Here is a 27,864-nt window from a genome sequence, read left to right on the forward strand (position 1 = left end):
AACTCCCTCATTACAACATCACTTACGGCCGAAAATGGTGCCTTAGCTTCTTGTGTATACACAGAACCCTTACGACAAGATGTGGACCAACTAAACTACTCCGCTGCTGGGGACGATCAATGGATTGCGTCAGTGCTGCGATAGCCGAGGCAACTCCCTCATTACAACATCACTTACGGCCGAAAATGCTGCCTTAGCTTCTTTTATAGACACAAAACCCTTACGACAAGATGTGGAACGACCGAACGACTCCGCTGTCAATATAAAACTGTACACAACGTCAACCAGATGGACTTTTCCATATATTTTTTCCGATTTGAAGCTATATAATCCGGAAACGTTAACTAGATTATTACTTCACGGTAGGTCCAGAAGATCATTTATAAGCGCGCGAAAATGTGCCATTTCCAAACTAAGATTCAAAACCAGGTTTCTGGTGACCATGCCGGGACGATAAAGATTGGAGCTTCCTAGAATGGACCGAGGAGAGTTGGGCATAATAACAATTAATTGCTATTTGAGGGACGTGTACTTTGACGATCTTCTTCGTGAAATTCTACTGTCATTTACAAAAAAAGAGAATTTTAGTAAATAAAAAAGTAATAAAGTAGAGGGTATTTTTATCCTTTTCCAACAATACGCATTGAAAGTATTGTTAGTGAGTAAGCGTTAGGAAGTTTGCTTTTCTTACTATTATAGACAAACTTGTATCAGTAGCGATTCTCTTCGGAAAAACCCCCAAATCTGGTTCCTGGAGGCCTCAAAAGTGTCAACACTTCTACGCGTATAAGAGGTATTATAATCGTATTAAGCAAGCAGACAATGAAATAGGTGTACTATCTAAGTTAAATCTCATTCATTTTTCGAGTTTATGTGAAATTCTTGTCTGAATGTTAAATTTACATATGTAAATTACGACTCTAACTCTAATACGATCAAAATTATCCGAGCGGTTTTCATCCCAGCCTCAGAATTAAGTGGAAGATATCAATGGAAAACTACCATGCACAAATCAGAGCATGCATTTTCATTTCATAAGGTTTTAAAATTAAAAATTTGTGAATTATTAATGAATATAAAAATTGGAAATATATGTACAATATGACCAACTCAGTTATTTTTTATGGCGGATCAGGGGCGGGACCTTTCTTTTAAAACGTTGCTGAGCAGGGATAAAAACTCATGTATTTTTAAAGCCTTCTTCTGTTCGATCTAAATTAACCTGAGCAACTTTTCCAGCCTTCCCGATTATAGATTTGACAATAGTTCTGGACAATCAAAGAAATGTCTGGATTACTTATGAAGAATTCATTGAACATGAAATTTAATGTCAATTTCTAAGTTTGGCGTTGGCTCAGGCCGTGACTGCTGCAGCTGGTCTGGTGAGAGAAGTCGGTGATGATGAACACACAGTGACAGTCGAAATTGTACTACTCAGGGTGCTTGTAAATCACCTCCGAGTCAATATCCGCTTCCAGCTGCAGGAATGTGCCCTGCAGAAGCACTCCAGAAAATAAAATATTTTAATAATATCGAAATTTATAACTAATCTTGAAACATAATCTCTGGGAAGTGTGATTACCCGTATCCATCTTCTTTTGGAAACATAATTTGTGAACATTAAAAAATTGTAAATTTTATCACGCAGTAAGATGGATGTGGGTGGGAAAGTGAAACCACACCCAAAATATGGTATACCAGAATATTTTCATTCCAGTATACAAAGGAATTTAATGAATAAATAATTTTAAATCAAAAACAAAAAGTATAAATTTGATATTGGCGTTTCACTAGCAACTGTCTTTCCATTTTCAATGCGTTGAGCGACCTTTGAGAACGATTCAACAATGTTGATCTCTGAAGAGAAAGGGTTTCATATTTGAGCAAGGTCTATTTTTAATTTGGCCATAGGTCTGCTCCACGATTGTAGCCAAATATATTGAACGATTGCCAGAATTTATGCCAAGGACGTTTCCTGTCGGAAAGACCGATCGTACACGATTATAAACAGTCTGTCTATAAACAGGTGTATTTTATTTTCCATTTAAAAACTAAATTTTGAAGCAAATAAAACATACGCGAAAAAAGAAACAATGTTATGTTTACTCGTTTCTGAATTAAGGTAATTCAAATCAAGATTTTTAAACGTTGCAAACAAACATGCAAATTTGTAAAAACACAGTGCAATATGAAAAAAGTGACAATTATACTATGTACACTACCGCGAGCATGTCACTGTTCTGTTCAAACCCTCCATAACCATACTTGCGTAGTGAAACGATTCCGGCCTTATTCTGGTGTCGCAAAATAAGCGCACAGCGAATAAGTGCACTGCGAAGAAAACACACAAGTAACCTTTTTGGACAAGAGGAATAGCCCCTATGTTTTGCGCTCACGTGATCTGACCTTGAATTTGGGTATTATCAAGGGGCGTTTTTCTTTCCTCGCCAGAAGTGCAGGGTTGGTGCCGAAGGCGCCACCGAAGCCCGGATTGATGTCCAGGGGTATTTCCGATCGGAAATGCCAGTCTATTGTATTGGGTGATGACTCACCCCAAAGCAGCTCCAATTCATTTTCTGGTAACGTAACACCTATCCTAAACTGCCACACTGACCCTTGTGCACTTTCTTCGCAAATATCTATACGTGAGCTTTATTCGTTGTACGTTTTTTTCGCATAATCATTGTGGTCTGCTTGTTCATAAATATTTTATAAGCCTACGATTATCAACATCTAGCTGATTTTGTATTCGGGCCTAGCATTACCATGTATATTTTGAAATCTTCCTTAGCGACAAAACACAGTTTCAAGGACAACATCTGCTACTGACGACTCTGTCACACATCACTCTTTTTAGTGGCAGAATTTCAACATACCTCAACTAGACTCCACTTGCTAGCCTTTCCGTGGAATGTAAAATAAACGATGCGCCCTGACCTGAATGATTTTATCTCAGTTTTACACTCTATACGCTAATATACAACTGTAAGGATCTTGAGGTTTACGTCACCAGACCTAAAAACATTCAGCAGATCCTCAGATGTAGGTTTATAAACTAATAGAACGTTACCTGACAAAAAACGTGATGGACTCCGATTACGAGCATTCTTCTACATATTATATTGGTATCCGCCGTTCATTACTATTCACAGATGGAAATATGTTAATTTCTTTTACACACAATAACAATAAGCTGAGATATAATAGAACATTTCTTACACGCACTCATGAAGAACATAAGAGGGTAGGGGTTTGTAGGTTGCAAAATTACGCTAAACATTTTGATTTTCTACCTTTTTTTGTATTAATGAGTTTCGTGTGTGAATTTTTAATACATTAAAACACTTCACTTTTTAGGCTACCTGACTATATAAGTGGCATTAGGCGTTAAAGAAATTAATTTCAACAACTAATCGCAAATACCAGACTCATCGAGGTAAAACCCTACATTATATTGTTTTACAATGGGCTATTGAAATCAAATATCTAAACATAATTTTAATCAAATTAGATACAGAGACACATCTAAATAAACATCATAATAATTACGATCGTTTATCAATCACCGACAAGCATACATGAAAGAATGAACCACTTTTTCATGATGATTACAATCACAAACATATCCTGTCTCTGTCTAGATGTTGCTGTTCATATAATTACAAATCTGTAATCTACAGGTATGTTACTTATATTGTACCCCTAAATCGCGGTAATTACTTTAAACTGGCTACATGGTATTATCATTGTTTTATATCGCGTTGTTTTGTTTTATTTCCGTTATAGTAACAATTACCAATATGTATAGCCTAACTATTCTCAAGAAATAAAGGACTAACAGTAGTGGAGAATAGACTATTGCATTATGCAAGCCGCGATTGCTATCTCACGCACGAGCCTCGCCCTTGTACTCTGCAGAGCTCTAGATAGCGTTCAGAGCAACTGTGGATTATCTTCAAGAAAAAAAAAAAAAAAAAAAAAAAAAAACACGAGCCAAACTCAGTAAATTGTACAACATTACAGCTTACAGTGTTGTGGCATATCCTGGCCTTACACGTGTGCGGGTTTTATGATCTGTTTTATATGAATATATGTGTTTATAAAATGGAAGTGAGCGTGTGCACCAGCATGAAGAAACGTCATTCATATTCTCTTGTAGCTTCACAATAACAGTACAAAGCGTCTTCTATGAAAATTGCACACACACAAAAACGCATATTTAAATTACATTTTATCTCTACCTTTACCTAAATGATATGAAAAATGTTAATTTTTACTTCGATTCGTTATTTCTTAATAACTTTACAACATGCACATCTTGCACAGTAAATTACAGCAAGCAAAGCTCCTGATCACTGATGATCGTATTATATTTTCGCCAAAGTTATATTACGAAAAGTTTAATCAGAATTTTGAAGAAGCGGTGATGGCTCAATAAAGATTCTACATGCTTACCTTGACATGTCCGATGGCCTGCCGAGGGTCCAGGGTGTCCACGTCGTCGACTGCGGAGTCCGCCCACTGGTTGAGGGCCTGACTCGCCTCCTTGTACTGTTTCCACAGCTGGACGGCGTTCTGGTAGCGGGTACACAGGCCCTGCAGTGAGGTGACGGTGTCCTGCCAGGCAGTCACGGCCTCGGTCACCGCGGCCTCGATCTCCCTGGCCACCTCAGGGCTGCAGGAGGCCTGGAGCGGCTCGGCGGCTGACCTCAGGTCTTCCACCTGAGTCTCGCGCTCTCCTAGTGACTCCGACAGTCCCTGTGGGCAGTGAAAACAACGGTCAGACACCAAGTTCCTGAGTTCTGGAAGCGGGTACGCAGGTCCTCCACCTGAGTCTCTCGCTCTCCTAGTAACTCCGACAGTCCCTGTGGGCAGTGCAAACAACGGCCAGAGACCAAGTCTCTGAGTTCTGGTAGCGTGTACACAGGCCCTAAGTGAGAGAGAGAAACAACGTAGGAATACGAACGGGGGCTGTAAAAGATCTTCATTGGGTAAGGCAAAACAACCTTATGGTATAAAAGACAAAAAAGGGTAAAGGCTAGAATTGTAAAAACAAATACAGCAATTAAAGGGTATAAGTATTTTAGTTGCGTACCAATTCATCGTAGCTCTCTCGCTCACATTGCCCTTGATCCCTCTTTATCGTTATACGCCACAATCAAAACATCGTCATAAAGAGTCGTAACATTTTTTCACACTGTCCTCAGTACTTTTAGTACAGAGATCTGACAACAAAGTAAATATCCGGTAACTGCTTACTCTAGCGGAAGTACAGTTAGAGGACTGAGTGCGGAGTACATGATACGCAACAGTCCTGGAGAACGTTATTATTCTAAAAACCAGTTTACAGTTGAAAGGCTTTATAGGGTGATGACTTTACGAATAATTTCAGACTTTTTTATAGTTTCCTAGTATAGTTTATGCATTGAGTTCCGTGCAAACAAGAAGGAAAAGAGCTATTTTCTATCACCAGACCGAAGATTCTATATTTCGAAAGATCTGTTACGAGGTAGGTCCACGAATGAAATGACCGGGATACTCCTAGGAGATAACGATATTACACACAAAAGGCTCACACAATCCATTAGCTGTGAAACATGTAAAGAGACCCGCCTGAGGGGCGATACATCATTATCACTCTCTCTGGCCGACGACGGCTGATGTAGTCGCGCTTCTATATCGGTCTACAAACAAAACTTGCTATTTTTACTTCCCACTCGGAAGAGACCGCACGACATTTCAAAAATAAACAGCGTGTCTTTAGTTACTTGAATGACGAATTATGGGCCAAATCCGTTAACAATTACAATCGATTGCGATATGATTGATTACACAAATGTCATGTTGTACAGAGGAAGTCTGTGGTTGCGACACAAGCGACTGCAATTATGGGATTATTGTATTAACTGCGAGATAATCGTTATCTCTCCTCCGCCTGATAGTAGGAATCGAACTGCAATTTATAATATATTTTCACATAACACTTAAACATTTATTCAAATTATGGTTTAAATTTCAAGATCCCGACGAGCGGACGGGTAAAAACATTTTACATAGCATCACTAATATCAATGTCATATCTCTGTGTATATTAAACGATAAAATGTAACAAAAAATGAATAACAATCCCATTATTTAGTGAAGGGACTTATCATTATTGGAAGTTATAAACAACAATAATAATACCAAATAAACCGATAATTTAAGGGATTTGAATTTTTATAACTGACAAGACGTATTTCTGAGTGAAAGCTCTTTGGTGAATACATTTTACATATGACCAAATATAGGTAAAACTTTTAATAGTACGATAAGACGAATCACATCCGTAAAAGAAAGTATCTAACGTGGAGACGTTCAGGGGATAATATAGTGTAATTAAGTTAAAATATTAGTAGACTAATTGGAAGACCGATTGGTATTTATTCGGTTTACTTTGTAAACTGAACTGTACATTCTTCAATTGCCCGGTGAATACTGGAAAATAGGGATAGCCACCCCCTGTTAGGACGTACTGTACACGTCATACCGACCGGACGAAACTGGTTATCGTATCACGCCTAATTTGTTATATACGTATGTGTATCGCGAGCACCAAGTAGATGTGTTGAAATACACAAACTGCCTGAGTCTAGGTCAACAATAGCACGGGCATGATCTCATTGTGTAATAAATAACGTGAGAGTTCCCGGTCTAAATAGCTTCGTGTGCTCATGGTGCAAGTATGCAGCTTTAACAGCATTTCCACCGCTTGGATTTCTTCCACGGTTCAGCTTACTTCGCCCTCCTTGTCGGCTTCACAAGCTATACTCGACCGAGCTACACAGGCTTCAAGTCCTGAACATATTGAGAGGAATGCTTTAACCCTTTGAAGACGATAATAGAACAGATGCCGGTAATCTTGTAATAATTTTCGCGTGTTTAATGTAATTGTAAAATATAACATACACATACACATCTTAAAAACTTTAATTTACTTCCGTCTGTTTACGTTTTGTACACTTAACCTAAAAACACCCTTAAGATTATCAGTTTACCGTGATCACACAAACCACCTGATTACCGTCCGGTCGCGAAGATGTCGAGCGGTCGACCGTGCAGGACATATTTCTAACAACTGAACAAACATAACCGATAGAGATGGCACGAACTAGGAAACAACTGAAGACTAGCACGGTATCAGTTACACAGCTGGAACTGCTACAGGTGATACAGAGATAAAGACGGTATCGATGTCGTGTCGTGCACGCAGTACTTGTACTACGAGTATTTACAGTACACTCTACTGTCGAATTCGAATTTGAGGTTATGTTGCACACTACTCAACATTAACGGCAGTTACAACTACTAGGGCACCTACTACAGGTGCCACTCGCAAACTCATGTAATTGTCGTTTATTCATGTTTAATTTTTACAATATGTGTGCCCTGCAATGTAGTGCTGTGTGTGTAAAACGCAACAACACATGTAACAATTTGGTGTGGATTAATTCAATCAAAGCACGAATTGTGTACACGTAATATGATGATATTATGAGTAAAAACCAAATAAGAGTCGGCGGAAAATCATAGTATTGAGTTGATGGAAAATCAAAGACTTAGGTCATAAAATAAAATAATGTCCATTTTGGAGAGTTTAAATATTAGTTAGTAAATTAATATTTTTATGTGTGGATAATATCTGACAACAAATATTCAAACAAGAACAATTAGAAAAATACTGTATTTACAACTCATTTAAGTACACATCTATACAAAGTAAACACTCTACAAATACAAACAATAAACAAAAGAAAAACACTTGATAACATACATTCTAAGCAAAAAATTAATTGTTTTACATATTTAACTAATTTTTGAAATTAGGTGAATTTTAAATAAAGGTGTAATGCTGTATACATTTTTTCTATATTAAAAAACAAACAACAAAAAACCTTTTTTGTAGTTTTTTTATTGATTTGCTTTGCATTTTTTTGACATTTATTTTTATTATTTTTTGGTAACTATTATTTTATTCTGTGGGACTGGATGTGTGAGCTGAATTGTGCTTATTGTATGGATATATAAAACAAAAGTCTGTTCTATTAAAAATGTTTTAAATAAGAGCTCGCCGTCATGCACAGGCCTCGACCCATGTGGCGGTATTTTCAGTACAGAATGCTTGGAATTGTAATTATTGTATATTTTGAAAATCAAGAGTAATTTGATTTCATTTTGATTTGCAAATGTTCTAGATAAATATAAGTAAAGTGAAGTATAATAATTTAGTGCATATTAAATCCGAAAGCTTGTTTAGAATTTACAATGAGCTGATGAGCCAATTCATAATTTCTTAGATTTAAATAATTATGTGAGATATTATTACACATTTTGGTATTGCTCATAGCTTTCAGTTCAAAGAAACTCTCAAAGCTTTTAATTATGGTAAATACCGAATAAAGCTGGTGGATAATGGCTTTGAACAACAGTGACATACTTTTTACCCGCAGGACATTCAAGGTTTACCGAATGTGTGGTCCTTAGGGGAAAACCTACAAGTTATCTGGTAAATTTAATTATTAGAGGTACCAATTTAACTATAGAATAACGTTTTTGAGTAACGGTATTTTGAATTGATCGGTCTTGCTTATAATTTAGCAAATAAAACAACGTGGTTTATTACATACTTTACAGCAAAAATGTTTTAAAAAAATTACAACGTGAATTTTGAAATTGTACGTTGTCTGAGCAGCCGGTTCAAATGCTTTTACGTAAATATAAAATAACAATAAACGAAGCCAAAAATACGAAAAAATTAAAATCAACTTTAAAAATATTGAGGATTTATTGAAAAATTTAAAAAGTTTGTTAGAAACTTCTATTAGTAAAAGCATAAATTTTAGATTTTATTAAAAATACATTTGTACATCACATGATAAAAGGTTTTCACACAGTAAAATGCGTTATTTAGCGTACCATAATACAAAGTTCAGGGATAATTAAATGGCTGCCATTTCTGCCAGGGTTACTCACATTTTATTTTCATAAATTCATTTCAGAACGTTAGACAAACAACTAATTAATTATGAAACAGAACAAAGGTTATGGAGTAAAAATAAGAGAATAACATTTACATCTTTTCAATTAAATGAAGTTAATTGGTTCTCAGGAAAACTGTTACGAAATAACAAGAATTAGTAGAGTTTATTCCAAAAAAGGAATGTTTGGCAATAGTTTAACGGCTAAATGAGCGTTGTACAATTGCTTATGTGTGTTCGGGAACTAAGAGAAAATTACATTACAAGGCACGGCATATGCCATCTGAAGATGGAAAACACTGCATGGTAAGTCTTTAAATTGTATTGCTGACACAAAAGTTTAGTCCAAGACTAAGTCGATCTAGCCCTTATCAGATAATGCTTTTTTCCATAACCTACAACGGTAATAACATTCAAATTCTGATTTCCAAATATGATTTATGATGATAATTTAAATTTAATATCACAGGTTGGGTTGACGAGATACGACTTAAAAGTGTTATAACATTTTTTTATTCGTATTCCTATAAAGTGTGTGTGAGAGAAAGAGAGAGATGTTATGTAAAAAACGGCAAATTAATTTGAATTTCATATGTGTCACAAATGATTAAACTAAACGATGAAATTAAATGAGTAAATATTACCAGTCACGTGCCAAAGGAGTTTATAGACGTTACAAATCGCCGTGAGCTCTCATAAAGGTATCCTACAGCTAATACAAAAAGTATTAGCAGAATTAATCCACGAGCTAAGAATCAACAGTTACCAACCAACTTATCTATACTTGATATAAATCAAATAATTCGTTTTTGGCGGGGTTTTTGCATTTTGCATACGTACGAAACCCTGTTAACCCCCATTAAAAAAAATCTTAGCTACGCCACTGAATATTACTGAAAACACTGTGAGGTAGGCCTACAGTAGTACGTAAATCTCTACAATAGTACGGTAACAAAGACACAATTAACTATCCTTAAAGTTACGGCACCAAAGGTTTATGAAGTATGCGATACTATAATATGCATATTAATATTTTCGTATCTCGGGTAAACAGTAGTTTGACACGGTGTAATTATCCACTCAGCGCCCACACTGCCATTATCGCTCCATGCCTATTGTTATGGTCACGGTTTGTTTGTGCTCTGATCCGTTTTTGTCTCTTGTTATCGCGGATTGTATTGTGTTCAAGGAGAGAGAGCGCCTAAATGGCATCGGCCTTTATTCCCTCTGGTTTTGTTTATCTGTCTCAACGCCTCATATCACGTCCGAGATCTTCCGAGTCAATACTGTTTCTCCGAAAATAGAAACGCCAAACACGATTCCACCCCACACAAGATATTCGGTATTTGTGGTGTCACCGTCACTATAGTTCCAAGAAACGAAATGACTTTTGATGAACAGGACCGTGTTCTATCAGACAAGTAATAGTCATTTGTAATTAATTAATCATCGATTGAAAATTGGGTGGGATTCGATGTTCAACACTACTCTCCGAGTGTGTGTGTTTATTCGATAACCAAAAAACTAGTCTTCATAAACCATCGATTCCTGAGTTGTTCTATCGATAGATGTTCAACCATAAAAACTGACGCTTTCGTGTTTATTAGTAGAATAAAAAATTCCGTCCATCAATGTCAAAACAAAGTTTTGAATATTAATTTATTTACTCGATGCCAGGAAATATTTACTTTTTGTTCGATAATGGCGATAGATAGATTAACGCTGAAAAGTTAGGATTTCGCAAATCTTGTCCGGTTGTCGCAAGGTCGGTGCCGCGACCGCGCTAGTGCTGGCCATCGGCTCCCAGTGTTTGTTGTGACTGCAAGTGTTGCATCAACAGCTGATGATGTCACACTTACACCTGTAGAGTGTAAACCAGAGCCAGAGCCTCGGTACGGAGAATGTGGGAGGACTCGCTCTAGTGTAAAAATACCGCTTCTCTCATCCGCAGCACCGCAACTGCGCCGCGCCGCGCAGCTTTGGGAGTGACCACTCCCTGTAATGCGAGCCTAGTAAAATACACCAGGAGCCTACTTCAGTACACCAGGACATTAACGACCCCTAACATCCCAGAAGTAATTGTAAATTGTTGTAAAACTTTTTCCTCCTTCAACATATGTATTACAGCAAGCTTGGAAAAAGTATCGCTAGGAAAGTTGTAATCAGTTTGTAAGGTCTACACGACGATGGCCGCTGATACCCAAGGACATGTCTGCGGGGTTTCTTTTCGCTACCGTGCGTGTTTATGGATTTGGCGTCCTTCATTACTGGCCGACATTTACGACACTTTCTTAATCGCACCTACGAATGTTCTCCCGTTGTACAATTTAACGCTCGTAGATTAGGTCCTGTGTCAGTGATGTCAAAGTTAGCTGAGTGAAGGCGCTGCGGTCGGGTCGGCCAGCGAGGCGGACTGTGATTGTGTGCTAAACATCTCATTCATTACCATCGTGGGCAATGACACGGCTGACATCGATGTGAGCTAATAATAACCGGTGACAACGGCCGAAATAACCGGTGACCCCACACCAAATAATTACTCTATAGATCAGTGGCGTAGCGAAGGGGGGGGGTCCAGGGGATCAGGACCCCCCCCCAAAATTTTAAGACATTAAAAAATGAAGCATGGAGCAGGAGAGAGAAAAAAAAGGAAAGTTACCATTACTCTTGTATACAAACATTAAATTGATTGATTACAGTGACCGTTGTTAAAAATATAATTAATTGTCCTTTCGTTTAAATCATAAAGTATCAAACGATACTTTTGGGCTCGGCCTTTCGGATAGTGTAGTGTAATCACGGTATTTCTATAGGGCGCGGTCACGTGACGTCGCAAAGTAACCTGAACCGTAACACGGCGAACAGTTTAAATTAGCGACTACTTTGTTCAAATTCGTCTTGGGGACGTAAAATGACCGCTTAGAATAAAGTTACGACGTTGATTTTAGTTGTCATTAAACTGTAGACGTGTATATAATTATCGAAAAAAAAAATCACTTTTAGTCGGAAAATACACTTGAAAAACTATACTGATTAGAATTTCAACTAATTTGGACTTCAGTTATTGAGGTAAACGTGGCATTTTTGATTGAGCTAGTGCAACGATTTTTTATCATTAAACTGTACTCGACTAACTATATAATTATCGAGAAAAAAAAATCACTTCCGGCCGGTAAATACCGAAGAAAAGCTCTCTACAGACTCAAGTTTTGACGATTTTGGACTTCACCGGTCGAGTGGTTGAACAACTTCTTATCAGTAGAGTTTTTTCCGGTGTAATCTGTCCGGAAGTGATTTTTTCAATATTTCTTCGATAATTATATAGTTATTAGTCGGCGTTCAATTGATACCCAAAATCAATGTTCTAACATAATTCTAAGTACCACTTTCATCTCAAAGACTCAACCAGTGAAATCCAAAATCGTCAAAACTTGAATCTGTAAAGAACTTTTCCTCGGTATTTTCCGCCCGGAAGTGATTTTATTGTTTTGTTTCTCGATAATTATATATGTATTAGTCGGCGTTGAATTAATACCTAAAATCAACGTCCTAACATAATTCTAAGTAGTAAGTACCACTTTTACCTCAACCACACAACCAGTGAAATCCAAAATCGTCAAAACCGGAATCTGTAGAGAGCTTTTCCTCGGTATTTTCCGACCGGAAATGATCTTATTGTTTTTTCTTCATAATTATACAAGCCTATGTAAAAATTGGCGTTGAATTAATACCTAAAAAATTTCTGACCGAAAGTGATTTTTTGTTTTTTCCGATCATTATGTACTCGTCTACAGTGTAATGAAAATCGTCATTAGACTAAAACTCATTCATAAATACCTCAATCAGTGAAATCCAAAGCAGCCGAACTTCTAATCAGTAGAGTTTTTCCGATGCATTTTCCGACCGTTAGTTTGATCTGTACCCGAGCAACGCTAGAAAATTGCCCTCCTTTTCTAAAGGGTTTTCGGCCGCCAGTGGCCCAATGTCCCCGAAGGGGTATTTAATTTTCTCCACAGAATATAGTTGTGTCGTGTCAATTATACGCTTGAATGAAGTTCTGTTTTGTTCTTCTTCTTTCTTATTCAGTGAATGCAACATCAAATTGGTGCTTTCTACTCGGCCAGAATCGAACTTCGTAAAGTTTCTGTAGCTATACAAGAAAATTTGTGGTACTAGAGTTGCTGTGAGAGTTGAATTTGCCTATTACAGCTTTCCACTTTCTGTAAGGCGTAGTTACTAAAGCTCCATATTTTTGGTATTTACCTTTTACCAGTGAACTCATTGGCAAATAACACACAAAACGTCCCCCGGATCCCCGGTTTCGGACCCCCCCCCCCCCGAACGAAATTTCTGGCTATGCTACTGCTATAGATGTTGCGTTTTCGGCATCAACCCCTCCTTCCAACTGTTGCTTGGACTCCTTTTATTGAAAAAAAAACATGAACAATGAAAACCACTGGCGGAGTCTATTGGGATGCACAAATTAATTATCATACTGTTATAAATAGCCGTACAATCATAATGAATCATTACTTACAAAATCTACATTTTTTGTGGATTCGCCTGATGATGAAACTTTTGGCTTCAAAAGGCCTTCCATAAAATATACTATATTGGAAAAGTATTGTATTAATAAAGTTTACTACTATTTTAATGTCTACTAATTTTTTCGAATTGCTCCATGAGTCTTCAATTACCAACATGAAATAAAATTTTTACAATTAAGATGGTAATTAACTTGATACAAGATATTAAGAGCATATATGATGAATATATTAAGTTAAAACAACAATTTATAATGTTCCGATATTATGAGTGAATTTATAATTTTAAGACAATTATCTTATACTTACCATACTTGGATAAAATAAAATATGAGGAGCTCTGTAAAATTTCAAAAAAATTTAAGAATATACACAAACAAACATTTCCGAACTGACAATATCTGTTGTCATACTGGTGTATGCTTTATATTATCTTTATTTGTCTTCAGAGCAATTAGTGTCAGCACTAGATTTTCCTCACATTCTTAAACCTCAAAATCCATTACCTCAGATAAATATCTTGGAAAAAGAACTGAAAAACTATTACCGACTTCTATCATCACTTAAAACCTGATTCTTATCTTGGACATCACTTTGTAGTTGTACAGAGTTGCATAAACAACAAACGCTTTGAAATGTATTTAGTCATTAATCTGCCATCTTGATAAAGCTTATTTTTCTTAACATTCTCATTTATGTTTTGAAATGGAACATGATCTGTTGCAAAGTTCTAGAAAAGGAATTTCATTATTATAACATCAATTAAATTTGCAATGCTTTCTATAACTGCATGACTGTATAGAAAAATATAAAAAAACATGGATTTTGTGGGTAGGTATTTTTATACAATATTTGTTGATTAAAGAATTTTAGTTTCAGTTACAATTTGGAGAACAATTTTCAAGGTTTTTTCACCTATTTGCTTTTAGTTCTTTCTTCGGATTTTTCCACATACTGAATTAGGAGTGTATACTATGAATACCTAAGGGGCTTCAAGAATATTTTCTGGAAGATCATCTTGTCCAAAGTTTTTAAATATCCAAAAAAATAACACTTTTCAAAAATACTTGAAATTATTTGCCACTACGTTTAAGTTACGAACAACAAAGCATACTAGTTTCTTTGTTTCTTGTTTTCAACGCAATATTGATAGCAGGCACCAGCCATGTTTATATATACCATACAATTTATTGCCTGTGCATTTTGTCTACAATAATCATCTGTCATTAACACCTTCACTGAATGATCTAAGTAATCTAACACCTCAGCATGCACACTATGGCTTCCGCCTCAGTCGCAGTCAACATGTTAAATCTTTGGTAATCACATGTCCTATTCCCCCTGCAGACTGATCACGAACACCCTTGAGGCACTAGAAAGCTTACATTCATTACTGGACCCTCGAGCGAATCTCAAGAATGTATCTACAGCGTCATATGTCTAAAAACTGGAGATAACTGATCTTTTTTGTAATATCCTGTCTTCTATTCAGTGTCTGTTATAAAGAAGAACTGAGATTACAAACATGTTTTTATCACGTCCGATCTAATAGAAAAATTCAATTATTTCACTGTATATGTAGAAGGGTTGAGGCATTATCAGTAATAAAACGTGACTAAATGGAACAACAATGAATTTGTGTGACAAATTATTTTAAATGTACATAGATCCAACTGATTGTGAAAGTTTATGTACTAAATAAAAACGTACATAATTTATAATTTGTCATAATTCTCTCATAATCAATCATTTCACTTTAAAAATTATTTAGTTTTTTGTAATCAATGATAATATTTTGAAAGGTACAGAACTTTATGTCTAAACATAAGGGAATAAAACGTTATAAGATATTCTTACAGGGTAGGAATCAAGATGACTGACAGTGCATAAGAATGACTATGCACTTGCAAACAAACATCAGTAAATGCGAAATTCATTTCACTTTGAACCCAACAAAGGTGGGTGAAGTGACACTACTTTGCCATGTTTGCCAGGACTCACTAATTGTTATTTGTGTTTCCACCTCCATCCATTTTCTGTTTCTTAGTACACCATCACAGGAAATACACACACTCTGTGTGCTCGGCTTGGTCAGCATCACCATCTACTATAGCTAGTGAGTGTTTATATGTTGGCCATCAGTGAATATCAGACTTGGAGTCCAGAATTCTTTCACAACTTGTATGCATTTACTCAAATCTGCTTTAGTGGTTTCGCTATCCATACACTAAGTTACCTATGTACTTAATAAAATGTTTATCTTGTATGGATTTTCTTTGGATAATCTAGCAGAATTTTGCGTTTCAAAGGCACCACTCTTCACTTAATTTAATTAGCCCAACTGAATTATTTAAAATGTACCTATTTTTAATAAATGCATACACATATAATGCCTATAAGATATATGTTTTAGTTTTTATTTACAAGTCTCAAGTTAACCTACAAAGATTTGTACAACTATACTCCTCATGAGCTCTTTTTTGTTAAAGACTTCTTAGGTCAAAAACCAATCCTCTACATTAATATTTCTGTAAAATGTTCTATGACTACTATTTCAAATTAGATTTATTCTGCTTATTCTCATTAAATATATCTGTCTAAAAGATTTCAGGTATGTGTAGATATAGTCCGGTCAAATAAGTACGCAACTTCAGAATGAAAGATAAAAAGCTAAAAACTTGCGTACGTCTTTATTTTGGTGTTATAAAACTTACGTCTAAAGGTCTCATATAATCATGTATCCATGGCTTAAGATATTTAAGGTCAAAGGCCACGAAAATCAGTTTTTTGCAAATATCTCGTTTACATTGCGCAGAATAACATTTAATGTGATTATAAATATTGTAGAACAGAAAATTCTCTTCAATTTTTGCCTCAAGTAATTTTATGTACATTCAACCCTTATTGAGATAGAGTGCAAAGAGTGTGGAACCGCTTGCCTATATATATACGATAACGCGAGTTCAGCTAGTAGAATACTATAAATAAATGAGCTATATAGTTAATTATTCACTTAAAAAAATTATTATTATTAAATTTGTATTATTTATTATTTAATATACTTTATTTATAGATATTAATCGTGAACTAAATATTATCTAAATTTTTTACCAATCATACAATGTACTTTGTTCATATTACTATGAATATATCTCATAATACAAATCTCTTGTATGACGTTTCCTGTTTCTGTACTGAGAAGTTGGTTTAAATCTTACATTGTTGTGATTCTTTTTGAAATGTGACTTTCTACACAGCGTGATGAATGAGTTTGGGACTTTAAATTCTGAAGAGAAAATTATGAAAATACAAATTAGTTGTAGCGAAGTAATCGATTAACAGTGTTACTCTAAATGTGATAGGGTTGTTACAGAGTAATGTAAGTCAATAGTAGTATGTAAGCATTATCTGTGACCTACACTCATGGAGAGAGTAAGGAGTTAAGCCAGAGCTAGTGTTGACATCCGTACAAACACACATCATTCACTTAGTCTGCTGCTGATAACAATGTTACATTAGCAGGAACCTGAACAGTAACCCACATACCACACACTGGGCCACTCGTGCTTAATACGTGACACAAAGCTTGAGACACTTACACTACATTGTATTTATTGGTGTGACTCGTAGGATAAGATTTACCAATGTGACCAATGTGGGGTTGTAAACTACTGAACGGGGTTACTATTTCCCATAATCATCATGACATTACCATTGTGATTTGCTATCTCTAAAAAAAAGTCCCTAACAAGAGATTTAGATGGTCTCAGAATAAAGAACTCTGAATAATTTTGAAAAGAATTCGAATATAGTGAATAAAGGTGACATATATGTAGTATTTTTTTATTTCTCTTAACTTTTTTTTAATTTTTAAGTAAAAATCAAAATCAATTTTTACTGATAACAGTAACATAAGAAATTATCAGAGGAAATTATTCTTGTTAGCTTCTTGTACGACTACAATATTTTAGTTTCAAATTTTGACACAAATAATTAAATATTTTATATTAAACTATACTTTCAACTATTTCACTTGAATATAACTTAATTTGAATAATTTTAATTGATTTATTCTTGGTTAAGGGCTGATTTATTAAAATGGAAATTAATGAAATATACAAAAAATGTATTTGGTAAGTAACAGATACGCTTAAAATGACTTGCCACTTTTTACGGGGCCTGGAACATTTTGATTTATTACACATAAATTTGTTAAATACATGTAAGGAAGTTGGTACTAATCTGGAGAGAGCATTTTGTATGGAACTTACAAAACCTTTCAAATGCAGCTTAAAAGATTACAACAGAGTTGATGTTTTTTCTTAAAAAGTTGGTGATTGAAACTTAAATTGTGAAACTTAACTCTTTTAGGGCAATGACATTATTGGTATTTTTCAGTTACATACTTTTGAAGTGACTATTTTCTGAAGAGTGTACAGAAGAAGATAAAGATCAAAATATGGAAAATGCAAATGTTTTATAAATACATTATAAGTATAGTACTAAAAAAGATATATATGTATATTTTGTTATCATATTATTTACAATAAAATTGTTCATAATATTTATTACATTGTTTAGTAATAGTTTGATTGGGTATAAAATTTAAAAAAGTTACGTTACTGCCAGGACAAAAAATTACTTTAGGGTGGCAATCAATAATTTTCAGTTTTTTACTTTATTTTCTATAAGGGTACAAAATTTTCAGTTGATAGGTTGGAAAATAAGGATAAAAATACAGTTACATACAAATACACAACACAATCGCCTGTCTGACAACACAGCTGGAGTGATGTGACGCAACAACTGTTACACAATGTGAAAATTATGTAGATGACTTATACTAAATGACCTCATCAATATTTGCAGAAAGGCCAAAGGACATACAGTACATTAGCATATAAAATCATGTTTTTATGATGTTTCATGACTCATCAAACTATGGACTATGTATAGCCCGCTCATCCTAAAAGGGTTAATCTTGTTTCCTACAATCAATATATGGGGGAGGATCTGAATTTCTAACATCATTTAAGCACAACTACATGCAATTTTCTGATTTGCTCAGTACCTATGTTAAAGCACAGAGGGATATATTAGGATGTATGATTTTTAGTTGTGTTAAAATCATTAAATTCGCACAATAGTATTTAAGGAGACGTAAGTTGAGACATCAATAACTAACAATTCAACAATTCCTTATCTTTTTATATCATTAGTATCAACATATTGCCAGTAGTAAAACTATTTATTAAATAACTCAATGATGATCAAGTCATGAAATGATTATATTATAACCAAAATGGTTGTGATCTGGAAATGTTATTCCTAGTGGGTCCCAAACACAGCAGACTTGATTACTGCTTCTCTGAAAGAACAGGCACTTCACTGACAGGTTTACTGTGTTTGCAGGACCCTTTGTTTCCATTCTTCTTATTTTCTTGTAGTGCTAATTTAAACTTTACGTAATTAATTATGCTTTAACTTATAACAGTAGAAAAATTCATCTTTGCATTATACAGGATTTTGTACTAATAAACACAAAAACATATTATAAAAACCAAAATGTTTCCCTAGAAAAGTTATAATTCTAATTTTAATTAGCCCAATTTATAACAATAACCAATCAATTTACATTTTTAACTACTGTACGGTAAAAATCATTAATAAAAATTAAAACTTGCATCTGTAACATTTTATTAATAAATAAATTGTAAAACAGTGAAATTTTTACTTATACATAATTATGTTTGTTATAGCCTCACAGTGACAATTTTTCACGTATATTAAAGTTCTATTATTAAAAAAATAGTGTGAATGAGACAAATAATATATTTAACACTTTATATACGTTTTGAATATAATTTAAGCTTCTAAAATTACCATAAGGCATTATGATTTAAAGTGTTGACAGAATTTTAGACTGGATATTGATTGAAAAAACACATTTATGAGAACTAGCAGATCCTGGATGGCCATGTGATAACCTCAATCATGTTGCAGAAGAACTATAAACTCGTAAGATAACACAGTAGGATGAGGCAATGTTTATTTTTGAATGCCAGATGGCAAAGACGCTCTATATCTTAATTGGGGCAATGTGCCTTGCAATATTTCACAACAAATATAAACAAACTAGAGCCATTATTAAGTTTATCAAAATATATACTTATCATTACATTTTGTGCTATACATATTTATGCAGAAACTAGTCAGTCACATATAATTTTGACTATTTGTAATTGGAAGTCTGACAGTAGATACTTTCCTATGAAGAAATTGATTTCCTACATGTTGCTCCAATCTACTACTAAATGTTTAAGAAAATTTTATTGTTCTTGTTAACAACTTATATTTGAAAATGGCCAAACCATATACTAACTTTGGTGATTTATTATTTTAGATAGTAGGCAAATTAGATCCTAAATTCTTCCATTAAAGTATTAATTAGAATTGTAAAGGCGTTTTGAAAGACAAAACTGTTAAAAGTTGACTTTTTATATTAATTATAATACTTAAGAGTTAATTTAAAAAAATCAAATGATTATCATTCCCACCATAAACGTTTTGAAATTAAATATAACTGACAAATTTTGTCTCACTGCTTCTCAGTTTCACCCACTACTTCTAATGCTACTCGAAAACAAACATTACTCTCTGTAAAGCTCAAATTGTTAGCTATCTTGGAATTTTGAAATATGAAACTAAATATAACAACTTAAATCTGGAAATACTTTAAATAAAAACTTATGCTAGACAGTTTTCAAATACTTATGAAACATATTTTATATTAATTACAATACTTATAGTTAATAAAAAAAACAGATGATTATCATTCCCACTATAAAAGTTTTGAAATTAAATACAAGCGTCAAATTTTGTCTCACTGCTTCTCAGTTTCACCCACTACTTCTAATGGCTACTCGAAAACTTTAGTTCACTCACATCTTGCTTATGGGATAAGCATATATGGAGCAACAAAAAAGGGAAATTTAGATAGAATTTTAATACAACAAAAGAAATCATTAAGAATTATGTGCAAATTAAAAAGAGAAGACTCAGTTAAACATCTTTTTGCTAATCTAAAAATATTAACTGTATATGGGCTCTATATTTTAGAAACTATGACTTACGTAAAAACAGAACTTTGACCCGATTTTATCTGTAAATAATCATATTCACAACACTCGATTAAATAGACAGGTTGAAACACATCATTTAGATTTTTTTAAGAAAAAAAACTAAATATATGGGAACAAAGTTTTTGTATATGCTACCAAGGCATATTTTACTGGAAAATAATTTATCTAAATTCAAATCTAAAGCGAAAGATTATTTAATAAATTTATCTCTTTATTCGCTAGATGAATATTTTCTCAGCTAGAATTAAGCAATTCTGACCTAACTGTTGTAAGGAATCTAGGAGGGGCCATTCTATGTTTGGTATAACATAATATATTTTAATATAAATAAAATCTATATTAAAGTCCTATCTAGTATTAAGTCTTGACCATTTGTAATTTGACGCTATTTATTGTACCTTTGTACATAATATGAATAAAGAATGTTTGAATCTTGAATCTTGAAACAGACATTATTCTATGCAGCTCAAATTTTCAGCTATCTTGGAATTTTGATACATGAAACTAAATATAACAACTTATGTCTGGAAATACTTTAAATAAAAACTGATGCTAGACAGTTTCAAATACTTATGAAATCGTGTCTCTTTAGTGTACTTCTACTAAATGTTCCATTCTGCAACAACGACGCCACACATAATATTTTAGCGTAGAATTTGTTTAAAACATGTGACTGTTGTTCAAATAAATATACTTGAGGACACCCAATGAAATGTGACAAGGAGTACAGCAGAATGTTTCAATTAGTGACTTGTGTCAACGCTTAGAAGCTCTATATCACCAACATAAACTATAAACAGTTACACCAACCAATATGTGTCTAGTACTTTTAGTAACTAACAAAACTGATGAACACTGACCTCCAAACGTTCTGTAGCCTTGACAAGACGCTCATAGTCCACCTGGCCCTGTACTGCCAGGATCTCCATCATGTAATCGGTCTCCCGCACTGACTGCTGCACCAGCTCCAGCTGACTGTAGAACCTGTAACATCACAGTTTAGATGAAATACTTGTATACAGGGTGATTCAAAACTAAACGGCAATCTCTCGAGAGCTTATTCTATAGCTAAAAACAAGTAAAAAAGTTCATATAACCATATGCCTGGAAACGCTTCGTTAGCGAGTTACGCCTAGCGAAAGATTTCGCCCGGATTTCAGAACCCTTGGTGAAGTCAGGCCATATAAAAATGGTAAAGGTAGTTACAAAGATACAAATACGATTGTTTTTTATGTTTTTATATCTGAAAAATTTATTAAAATTCGTCCCAGAGCTGTAAATGCAATACTTTCAGAGATATCTTACGTAAAACACAAGAATTGGTGCAAAGAAATAACACATTTTTGTGTTTAACGTAAGATTACTTCCATAAATGTTAAATAAAGGTCATTTTTTTCTTAAACAGATTTGTAGAACATTTAATTCTGAAAAGATTCATGTGAATTACTTAGGAAAAAAATTAATAATAGGTATTGAAATTTAGCTTTATTTAAAAATAAAACAGACTCACAAAAATGCATATTCTTATCTGCATAAAATATTAACTAATATATGAACTTTTTTACTTGTTTTTAGCTATAGAATAAGCTCCCGAGAGATTGCCGTTTAGTTTTGAATCACCCTGTATATCTCTGATAGCTTTGGCCAGTTATGGTTCTATTTTAATCAGTGTTGTCTGCACAGTGACAAATTGAAGCCGCTCTAATTATTTAACCGACATTGTGCCAACACCGCAAAGTAATTTCTACAACAGATGGAATAGCTCATAAAATAATTTTGAATTACAATTTTTAACAGTTGAATAAAAGAACAGTGAAAAAGGTTGATAAATTATATTAACACTGTTACAATAAACAACTTGAATTAAATATTTAAAATATGTCGAGGGGCAAAATATATAAAAATAAATTTAAATGAGTAATTATATGTATAAATAAATAAAAATTTATTAGTATTTATAAAAAACTTAAAATTAGTATGAAACAGCAAAGTAAGATGTGTTGTTTCAGAGGACATTGGCTCTGTGCAAGGTCAAACCCTGTCTGTGATCATAGCATTTTTTTAACAGTACCATAGACCTTATACTGAATGGACTCTCCCCCTTATTTGATAAGATTATATTGATAAGATCCTTGCACAGTCTATGAGGATGGGCAGAATAAAGCTTTAAAGCAGATCAGTCTGTTCTTATTTTAAAAATGGATTTGAACTAGTCTCATAACTCGTTACAGGAAGCAATGAGGATCATCTCAAAGTAACAAATAAACTGAGATGTCTAAATATTTATTTCTTGTATAAGTAAAATTAAATTAAAATTTTTAAATGTTTGCGGAATAAAATCTTGTTCTTAGAGGAACTCATGTATCGATTTGTCACTATTGAAACATCAACAACTCCAATAAAAATTACATCAGTATAAAATCATACTTCAAACATATTTATAATAAAATTTAATTTGTATACAATATGGCTAGCTAATTTGTAGAGCTTTTATTTTGTTCAATCATACAAACCAAATTTTAAATTTGTACCTCCACTATAAGTACTGCCCGAAGAAAAAGTACATTTTGCGTATTAAAAAAATAAACTTTTAAGTGCTCTTAAAATATTTAAGGTCAAAGAATTTTGATAGGATCACAGTAAAAGTGTTAAAAAAATCATTTTATACTAAAGCAACCAAAATTGGAACTTGTTTTGTGTAAATAATTTTCTTTTATTATACAATATGAAGTGACTATTTGATTTAGAAATTATATAGACAGCACATCAGTTAAAGAAAATCGTTAATGTTAAATTTTTGGTAGAAAAATGTGTCCAAAAAATATGATACAAAGATTCTGACCTGCGCCAGAGAGCAAGTCGCTGCACCAGACTGTTGTTGAGAGACTTGCAGCGAGCAGAGAGGTCAGCATGAGTGTCCTGGAGTTGAGCGATCTCACGTTCCATCGGCACCGGAGACACGGATAGCCGCAGCCGCATGGGCAGTGTGTGCAGCAGCTGGCGCAGGGACATGAGTTCTCCCCACTGTGTGGCCAGTGCGTCTGCCACTCCCTGGCAGTTGGTGAGGGCCTGCTGCACCGTGTCCTGGCTCTGGTTGATACTGGCCTCGCACTGGTCCAGTACAGACGCTGCACGCTGCTGGTCCCTGCGTATTCGCGCGGTGCCACGTCTCAGTGTCCCCAGTCTGTCCTTCAGTATTGTCGCCCCCTCCAGCTCCTCTCGCAGGCTCAGCTCAAGCGTGCGCGCTCCTGCCAGCAGTGCTCCCACGCGGTCGCACTCTGATGCCGATAGTAGCCCCAGACACCCAAGTCTCTCCATCAGGAACTCCACACTGCCTCGCATCACCTGTCATCACACACATCAATGTTATACTTAAAACAGCTTACATGTTCATTTACTTAACTCCATTTTTAAATATGCTTCAAAATGTTTTTAATATAATTCTTAACACATCTATATTTTACAAATTGTAAATAACCCAAATAGTAAAGGGGACTTGATGATCTGAAATTTCATGAAAGCCAGTTTGCACCAAGTTCTAAAAAATTATATAAAAATAGTAATAAAAAAAAATTATTTTTTAGTATGTAATTTGGGTAAAACCACTTCCCAAAGTTAAGATATAATCAGATATTAAAGTGTATTAAATTTTTTATTAATTTATTATCTACCATAAATGCAATTAAATACTAACAATGTTTGTGAAAATTATAAACTGTATAGAAACTATGTAGCATTTACATGATCGGAATTGTTATTTAAGAACCATACTGTAAGTGGCAAAATGAATATAATATTGAGTACAATAAAAATTATTCAAGTGTCTACTACCACAAAATATTATATTTTTCAACAATATTTCTTAAGCAATTATAAATTTAATTTTAGAAATACTAAACATTTGATGAGCTATTGATATACAAATAAGCCTCATTGTCGGTACACCAAGTTTTTGATTCACTTCAGTTGATATTTCTATCACTCACAAACCAGTTTTCTATAATAATTTCTTGACATACTGTACCAAATGTTTTAATATCACAACAATAAAGTTATTATAATGAACTGACCTGTAGTCTCTCGATGTACAATTGCAGCTCCTCTTCTGTCCTGATGACCCCATGCATGTCGCTGAGCAGTGTAGCGAGTTCTGTGAGTTCTCTCTCCAATCTTGCAAGCTTGTCCTCCAGCGAACCACTCCCCACACTGAGGCTCTCCAAAGCCACTGCCTGCATGCCATCCAGCCGAGCTTCCAGCGCATTCCACCTATACAATACGTTGTCACTTATTTAGGTTTCTACAACTGGGAGTGTCCAAAATAAGTTTTACAAAATTCAGACAATCAAAAGTAAAACACGTGCTTATAACTCCCAAATAATAAATGTTATAAAGCAAGAGGCATGGCCAAGATTTCCAACCACTCCACTGTATTCAGTAGTCTACTTGTGAGCAGCATTTGAAAATACATCCTACATTCACATGATATTATCTTACGTTCTTTCCATGATTTGTTTGTGTTTTGTATTTTTTTACATGTACACACATAAATACATAAAAATAATGGAAAAATACACTAAATTTTTTAATATAGGACATGTTTTCAGATACTACTTCATAAGATTTATCATTTGAGAGCTATAAGTTATATTAAAAGAATGCTCTCTCCTAAAATGTAGTACTTTTGGTTTGCATGGGAAACTTTTCCCTGCACCTCAAAATTGCATAAAACACTGTTTTGGGATTCATATTTTCAAACACTTTATGGGGAAGTGGTCACTCATTCATTTCTTCAGGGTGGTGTTTCATACCCCTAGATCCCCGAGTAGCCATAATCAAAATCAAGTAACAGTCCTAAGGCTTAAGCAGGTAACACTTGATAAAAGAAAATCATAAAACAAGCCAACACATGCATGTTTCCACTCACATGCCATTTTCATCTTATGTAAAAATGTTATAAAACTGTTATTGTAAGTAAAAGAAAAACTTTGGAATGTTCACATGAGAACAATAATTAGACAAGTATAGTTAAGAATTAATTAACCAGAACTATTGAAGATTTAGAGTTATTTCGGCAACTCACTTTGTAGATTAATAATCATTAATACAAAATATTAAAACAGTTTTTTAGACCCATTCAAAAGATTGTAGATCGATTAGAAATAAAACTTTACATAATCAGACAGAATACTAACAAATTTATTTTCAAATTTCTTAAATAACATAAGCCTTTAAAAATTATTAATAAAATACAGTAAAATATTTTATTTAAGAGATAAATTCCTCCTTTTTAAGATAATCTGTTATTTTAACTTTAATTAAACACTGAACCTAAGCAAGCAACAGCCAGCTTTGTAAAAGACTAATCATGCCATTAGAGATGTATTATTGTGACAACAAAGATGTGTGAGCTCAATGTTTAGAGTTTAACATAAAAGACCTACTTTCAAAATAGATGCCCTTTTTAATATTCTGAACAATAAACCTATCATCATTAGTTTCAAAATTTTTCTCAAACTATATGACTATTTTTCAAACTATTTTTTAAATTTTGATATTGTTTTTACAGTATTCAAAAATTTGTCTTGTTTATTAAAAACACAAGAATTTCGTAACACTGTAAAGGTTTCAAAATAAATAAAAAGCTTTTTGAGCAGAGCATCATTCAAATGTCAAATACACTATCAAATGCCTATTCCTAATTGGAATACATATTTATAAATGTCTCTAAAAACAAGGAAAGGTTTGCAATTTGAAGACTGCTTTCAGATTGATAATTTCAAAGATCTCATTGGTGGTCCATTTAAAAAGTCTGTATAGCGAATAGACTATTATCATTATCCAATGATAAAAAGTGTGAGTAAATGCAAAAAAAATAATGGTATGGGAATGTGAATGTTTATTGTCAAAATACCATTAAATTATTTAAAACCCTCCTTAATGTAAACCAAAACCAAACAAATCAAGACCCACTTGTATGCCTAGAAGTATAGTATTTATTCACCTGTCGAGTAGCTGAGCTTGCAGTTGTCGCTGCAACGTCTCATCAGCTACGGGAATCACTCTGAGAGCAGTGTCCAGGTGATTAGCCGCCTCATCCCGCACGTGCTTATGAAGCTCAAACTGTGCCTTCAGCTCCTGTAACACGCAATTGACATTTAAATCTGCCATTCGACTCCGCCCAAGTTGTGTTTTCCATGTACAATGTTTCAGCCCACCAACTCACCCAGAACTGACGCATGTTGGTCGGCTTGGTCTCCAACTGTACGCTCTTCACCCAAGCGTCCAGCTTGTCTGACAGCAGCTCGTAAGATGTCCAACTGTCTCGGAACGACAGCAATCGGCCCAACTCTGTGTTTACCTATCCATCATATAACAGTATTAAAAATTTGAATCATTATAAACTACTTTCGCTTTCCGAAATGCATATAAGCTTCAAAAAGATTCTCTTATAGATTCCTTTTAATAGAATTAAGCCAGATCATTGACATTGTATTTTATTAACATAATGTCTTGCTTAGACATCAACTTGTAATTGTATCATTACGATAGCTTCAGTTTATAGTTGAATTCAAGATTGTTCATTGAGTTAAATGATATTCAAAAATATTTTAAAAAGGCTTGTCAGTTCAGTCAAATGAACAATATAATTGAAAAAACTTGTTTAATGAAAAGTTTTATTTTAATTTATGGTAGTTACAAAAAGATAAACAGTATTCATATATGATAGGAGAGTCATTTAAAACTCATCCAGACATTATGCAATAAAAAATCATCATAATCTGTATTATTTGTCGGTTTAGATACTCAAAGATGTAATATTTTGGGACTAAAAACTGTTAAATATTACAGAGATTAATACTATATATATTTCTAGTGAGGTTGCAAATATTAAAATTGTTGACAGTCTGTGTGTAAAAAGGACTAAAATGCAGTAAGAAGATGCATACCTCGGCCTGGAGTGCCAGGATGGCTGCGTGGTGCTCGTCGTAGGTGGCTCCACTCTCACTCTGCACCAGACCCTGTAGTCCATGTGCGACACAAACCAGTTGCGAGACACGTGCAACGTGCAGCGTGATGTCGGTTGATAGAGACTGAAACAATCGCAACAGTCGCAGAGTTTTTTTACTGTAATGTTAATGCCAAAACAATGTAATACCTGTA

At 34.1% G+C, this 27,864-nt stretch overlaps 1 protein-coding gene across 1 annotated transcript in view; it reads right to left on the reverse strand.

The window, feature by feature from the left end:
• Positions 1–27,864, reverse strand: part of LOC124358202 (nesprin-1-like) — a 363,429-nt gene that overhangs the window by 52,119 nt on the left and 283,446 nt on the right. Inside the window, exons 128-134 of the mRNA XM_046810494.1 lie at positions 27,651–27,794; positions 26,927–27,061; positions 26,705–26,838; positions 24,774–24,969; positions 23,546–24,048; positions 21,564–21,687; positions 4,456–4,758 (exon numbers count right to left, since the gene is read on the reverse strand). Coding sequence (XP_046666450.1) covers positions 4,456–4,758; positions 21,564–21,687; positions 23,546–24,048; positions 24,774–24,969; positions 26,705–26,838; positions 26,927–27,061; positions 27,651–27,794 — 1,539 coding nt within the window. The remainder of the gene's footprint in view (positions 1–4,455; positions 4,759–21,563; positions 21,688–23,545; positions 24,049–24,773; positions 24,970–26,704; positions 26,839–26,926; positions 27,062–27,650; positions 27,795–27,864) is intronic.

This window comes from Homalodisca vitripennis, chromosome 3, assembly GCF_021130785.1.
Source record: "Homalodisca vitripennis isolate AUS2020 chromosome 3, UT_GWSS_2.1, whole genome shotgun sequence".
Lineage (NCBI taxonomy): Eukaryota > Metazoa > Arthropoda > Insecta > Hemiptera > Cicadellidae > Homalodisca > Homalodisca vitripennis.